Source organism: Rhea pennata, chromosome 4 (genome assembly GCF_028389875.1).
Source record: "Rhea pennata isolate bPtePen1 chromosome 4, bPtePen1.pri, whole genome shotgun sequence".
In the NCBI taxonomy this organism is placed as follows: domain Eukaryota; kingdom Metazoa; phylum Chordata; class Aves; order Rheiformes; family Rheidae; genus Rhea; species Rhea pennata.
In genome coordinates this window covers 74,291,887-74,298,060 of record NC_084666.1, presented here as the reverse complement: position 1 = coordinate 74,298,060, position 6,174 = coordinate 74,291,887, and the positions used below count along the sequence as shown (strand labels likewise).

The 6,174-nt window shown below is 41.0% G+C and overlaps 1 protein-coding gene across 6 annotated transcripts in view; it reads right to left on the bottom strand.

Moving 5' to 3' along the window:
- Nucleotides 1–659: 659 nt before the first annotated feature.
- The window catches only part of MAPK10 (mitogen-activated protein kinase 10), a 91,771-nt gene continuing 86,256 nt past the window's right edge, over nt 660–6,174 (bottom strand). For 5 of the 6 annotated variants that reach the window (XM_062575081.1, XM_062575082.1, XM_062575083.1 and 2 more), the window contains one exon: nt 660–897. In XM_062575081.1, coding sequence (XP_062431065.1) covers nt 755–897 — 143 coding nt within the window. In that variant the 3' untranslated portion in view covers nt 660–754. The remainder of the gene's footprint in view (nt 898–6,174) is intronic. The other variant, XM_062575085.1, reaches the window with a different exon arrangement.

Sequence of the window (6,174 nt, the reverse complement as noted above, 5' to 3'; positions counted from 1 at the left end):
TCAGCAGAAATTTTGTTGCTACATCTTCAAGTGTCTGAGGGAGCTGCAGTGTGATGCCATTATTTTTACTTCCACAAGTCCACATGTAAGATATGCAACCTAATGTTGAACAAACAAATAGAATATATACTGCTAAGATATCATATATGTATTTATGCAGTTCATCTGAAATGGGCCATTTAGTTATGGAATGCACACTGTGTATACATGCAGATGTGTGTCCTTCTAGTGACACACAGCTGCATACACTTCCAGACTTCTAATGGCATGTGTATGCACGTGCTATTTGTATACTGAGAAAAACACATTTCACCCCAAGCTGCCTCAATTGGCAGAAGGAGACAAAACAGAGAGTGAAGGCAGATACACACTCATACATTTTTGAGTGGCTACTGCACACCTTGTCATGCCAGTGTGAAAAGGACAGTTGCAGGTTGCTGGTTTTGCAGCCATAAATTTTACATCTTAGGGGAAGGGGAAAAAAAAAAGGCTTCTTCACCTCCTTTTTTTTCACCCCAGTAAGCATCATTGGAAGAAGACCAAAGCAGAGCAACTATAAGTTAAATATACATTTGAGCTTAGCTGCATTACATAACTTTGAAGGAGAAGCAGGCTGAAAAGATTTTTTTTGTTTGTTTCCTTTAAATCTTTGTATTTTATTTCTCTTCCTTTTCATCTCTTAACTCCTGTTAATTTTTTCCCCTAAATTACATCATCCTCTGAAGAACGCTGGGTTTCGCAGGCAGGCGGCTAGTCACCTGCAACAACCGAGGGGTCCCGCAGAAGCTTCCAGGCTGCTGTCTGTGTCAGACGCCAGTGTTTGATCAGTGGACATGGATGAGATGTCATTGACAGATGAGGATGGAGGGAGGCTTTCACTGCTGTTCACTGCTGCACCTGCGCTAAGAAAACAAACATCAACGTGATTAAACCTGAAACTCCAGGACTTCTCGCAGTTTCAAAAGCAGAGGGCACGCACCCTGTGGCAACAGGCATGTAGGTACACAGACCACTTTAACCAACTGCAAACATGAGCAGAAAATTAGCCACAAAAGACAACAAATCTTTAGGAATCGGATAACATTAAAATACCTCAATGGGAAATTCTCTCTCATTAACAGTCTCTTTTGAAGAAGTGTAGTTCCTTTTGTGCTTACTACTGCATTTTATATCTAGCCTTCTTAAAGTTACAAAATACTGAAAGATTATATGTCTGCTGGGCACACACGCACCAATGAGATGATTCCAAAAACCAAAAAAACCCACTCTCCACATTCTCTCATAAAGTCTTACTTTTCTTGCAGACACTTTAGAAGAACTGCATTATAATGCAGTGTGAGAAAAAGAGGAACATGCAGTCTGGTGGCAATGAGCAGAAGATGTGTGTGGAGGAAGCAAAGCTGGGTTCTTCCTCTTAGTTAAGGACAAAAAGACTAAGACAAGGATTTCAGTTGTGACGGTTTCTGGGCATTTGTTTACCTGTCCTCTGTAAAATGGTGATAGTAGCATATAATTACCTTTAAAAACACAGCGACTTTGTAAAATGGAGAATTAACCATTACGAGGTTATCATTAACGTAACTGAACATTTATTACATCCATAAATATTGTTAAGCAAGTATTATCTGTCCTATAAATGGAGATGACAGCTATGTTATAAATGCAGAACTATGTGAACAATGTATTTATCCAGTACCTATGACTATTCAACCTTCACTCTGCTCATTGATTTTGTCCTCCTCTTCCCACCAAAATTACCATTGTCTGCAATACATTAATTTATACATTACTTATAACTTCTTTATGCAGTTAAAATGTCCATGATTCTAAAAATGTGATTTTGCATAATGTTGCAGGGCTGGAAGTAGTAGCTATTCACTGTGACATACACACTTTCCTTCTGCAGGTACGTACTGTTTCATTCTTATGCTACAGAAAAGCTTCTTCAGCTCACTTGTACAGAGTTTTTATTTCCTCGAACTAGACAGACTGCTAGTCTGCCTTTGTAAGCATGAGAACATACAATATAATCCCAATAAAAATACAGAACTCTTACATATTCTTAATACAGAAATTATTTGCAATCTATATAGCCTATGCAAAATATATGGTGATACGGGAAGAAGGAAACGATTTCTGTTGCTTTCCAATTTGCAATAAAACATTAATCTCAGAAAACAAGCCAGTACACCACACCTCTACCTGTTTTTCTCAAATTCTTATTCCCCTTATACACCTCACTACATATACGTATACATATATATATATGTATATATATGTGTGTGTGTGTATGCACAAAACAGAGAGACAGATACGCTCACATTCAGATCTCTAGATGAGCACTGCTTTCAGCTGTTGTAGTAGTTCAAAGTCATTCCAGCATCAGCAAAATCCTTGGATTAGTTTACTCTCCTGATACATTTGGAAAATAAAATACTTAGCCTCACAATTTTGTAAACGCTGCACAAAGGTATAGTGGTCTCAATAATGTCTCACTGGTGACTGAAATCAGCAAGTTTCCATCTTTTTTGGCAGGAATTTTTTCACACGTATTCCATTCATATTGATCAGTACTCTGTGTCTGATTCAACATCACTCAGTTTAATAAATAAGGCTCTAGCCTCTTCATCAAGAGCTAACTCACCTATAAGTTTCTGGAAAGTACATTTTTAATGTTATTGCTTGTCAAGCTTACAGCACAACTACTTATGACATGATACGTAGATCTGATAGTTACTATTGCAGCCTCAAAGCCCCAAGACTAACAGAATATCCACAAAACCAATCCAAACCACACCAAAGCTAAATGACAGAACTAAAGAATTCAACAGAGCACAAAGCACTGCTGAAGTGGTAACACTGGGTAACCTAGCCAAGGCTGTCAACAACTGATGCTCAATTTGCCATGCTCAGCACCTGCCTGGTGTCACAACAGCTTGTTCCTGAAGGGATGTGCACCAGGTGAAACACTGCAGAAATGACAGAGCTGCATCCAAAAGGGAAAAAGAGCCCTGCTTATGATTTTGCTCTTTGTCAGGAAGCTTCTGATTGGAACGTGGCTTTATGACTCCAGGGAAAGAGCAAGACGTTAAAGCAGGTGAGGTAGAGCTCCTGGCAGCTGTTCCTAACTCTGCCATTAAACTCTTCCAAGCTACACTTCAGCTTCAGCTGCAGCAGGTTGCCCAGAGAGGTTGTGGAGTCTCATTCTCTGGAGATCTTCAAAGCCCGCCTGGACGCAATTCTGTCTGACATGTTCTAGGTGACCCTGCTGAGCAGGGAGGCTGGACTAGATGATCCCCAAAGGTCTCTTCCAACCTCAGCCCTTCTCTGATTCTGTGGTTCCCCTTTGTAACTCATCAAGGATAACAACATCATCAAGAATGAACCTCATATTGGGATCTTGACATCAGCTAATTTTTTTCTTCTTTTAAATCAGGATCAGATTGGAAACATTTCCTATCCTAAAGAACACAGCACACGAGTGTACTCGAGCTATTTTTTGTAAATTATGAGCTAGTGGTCTTAAAAAAAAATCCCACTGACTTCTTGCTTATTACTGCCAATGAACTTCCAGCTGATTTTTTAGAGTCAACACGTCAGTGTGATTTCAGAAGCCGTATTTCAAACCTATTTAAAGCTAGGACAATTTCCATGTGTTTTAGGTATTAAACTTGTCATTCACTTCTCTGTAGTTTCCAGACACTTTGGCAGCTGCCACCTTCATATTGGATTTGAAAAGGAGACAAAAGTAGGGTAGTAACCAGCATGGTTTTATTCTAGCAGCAGCTTTCAGTCTTCCAGGAGAAGAAGCAAATTGTTTTTCATCTCTGAATAGTTGAGACCTCTTGCTTTTCATGTATAGATCTTTCAGAACGAACATTTGTGCTAAACTGTGCAGTTCTAATTTGATGACATATAACAATGACTAAAACTTTTCTGTAACTGTTTTTGAAAGGCAGCTGTGGGAGCGGTTTGGCCTCCCCTGTGCAAGAGCAAACAGGCCCCTAGGATTATTGAAGTAATCTCGATGTTATGGGAGACAACAGGACAGCAACAGAATTCAAAGATCTTAAATTGCCAAGCGGAGCCCACTGGTTCTTAGATTCAGCACCCCAGCAAGAGCACGAAGTACTAACCTTCCCTCCCCCAACATTATGCCCAGCTTATCTTAGGAGAGCTATGTAAACATGGCAAAGCTTGTGGCAGTGGTGAAGTTCTCACAGGCTTACTAGGACAGTATTTGGATGCACAAGACCAGTGTCCACCACCTTCATAAAGTTTAAGCAAGACTGAAGGGAAGCCAGCACAGCTGGATAAAAGCACGAGGGAAATTATTAGATAAAAATATAAGGCTCGCTTTTAGCCTGAAGTATGGCTAAAAGAAGAAAACAGAAAGGATTGTGAGCTCTTCAGGTGAAACACAAAGAAAAATGCAGCAGGACAAAATACTGTTTCAGGAAGAACTAACAAAAGGAATCAGAACTGCTTTCCTCAAGCCGATCAGCCTTTCTGCAGAAGCTTATCTTTTGCATCAAGCATGCTCTGGCTGAGGAAAAGCCAAGTCCTGGCAAGTCACTTCTCTGTTTACCTCCTATCAAATGGTATTCACAAAAAAAGAAAACTGAAACACTGCCTTCAGAGAGATACCAATGTAGAAAGCCAGAGCTGACAAACATCCTGGATATTTGAGAATATCTCTACAGCTTTTTCTCTAACTAGCTCATGTCTGTTACTCACATGCGAGAGCATTTTTATCCAAGAAATATCTTGAACATTCAAAAGCCTGAATTTATTTGCAAAATGGATACACAAATGTGAATACAAAACTGGCAGATAGCTAGATGCAGGATCCACTACATGCATGTGCATTTGACTATTTTACATTTAATGATGGGCATTTGTAGGCACAGAAATCTTTCTGCGCAGCTTTCGCAGTTCCAGATCAGAATTTATTTCTCAAAATATCTTTATTCCTTTGAGAAATGTATTTCTTGGAACCAAGTTTCATGTGAAGCATTGCACAGATCTTTTCTTTCCTCATCTCCCTATTGCATGTCAAGAATTGCCAGCTCCCTACGATACACATTTTAAGTATTTTGCCATTATCCCAAGCTGTTGAGTAGCTCAACACAATGTGCACTATGCAGTTTGCCTTTCTGACTAAAAATGCACATGCTACAATTTTTGCTTTAGGTTTTACACTGCATATAGATATACTTGTATTCATTGTTTTAATTATTAAATTTATTAATAAATTAATAAATATAGCCTCTATTTTCTTGTTTACAGTGGGACTTTTACAAGTACCCAGCAGAAACTAACATTTGAATGTTTCACTGCTGCTGAACTAATCCTGCAGACAGGGCAAATCATGTTATGTATCAGCTTATTCTAGCACCTCGTGGAAGATTAACCAGTTACAGTGTATTGCATAGCATTGCACATGGTCTTGCCATGCCTGGTCCTGGTTGTTCTTTCTGCTAAATTTCCAACAAGACAGGGAAGTAGCTACATATATCTGGTTTCTTGCTCAAGCCTCAGCTACATCACAGCTTAGATTCAGGTATGTTATTAGTACCAGGTGGTTGGGAGATAGCTAGTCATCACCTAGAATCATAGAATCAGAAAGGTTGGAAGGGACCTCTGGAGATCATCTAGTCCAGCCTCCCTGCTCAAGCAGGGTCACCTAGAGCATGTTAGACAGGGTTGCATCCAGGCGGGCCTTGAAGATCTCCAGAGAGGGAGACTCCACAGCCTCTCTGGGCAACCTGGTCCAGGCCTCTGTCACTCTCGCAGGGAAGAAATTCCCCCTCACGTTCAGGCAGAACTGCCTGTGCTTCAGTTTCTGCCCACTGCCTCTTGTCCTGTCACACGGGACAACTGAAAAGAGTTTGTCCCCATCCCCTCGACACCCTCCCTTCAGGTACTTGTACACACTGATAAGATCCCCCCTCAGTCTTCTCTTCCCCAGGCTGAAGAGGCCCAGCTCCTGCAGCTGTTCCTCACAGGGCAGATGCTCCAGCCCTCTCATCATCTTTGTAGCCCTACGCTGGACTCTCTCCAGTAGCTCCATGTCTCTCCTGTACTGGGGAGCCCAGAGCTGGACACAGCACTCGAGATGAGGCCTCCCCAGCACTGAGTAGAGGGGCAGGATCACCTCCCTCCACCTGCTGG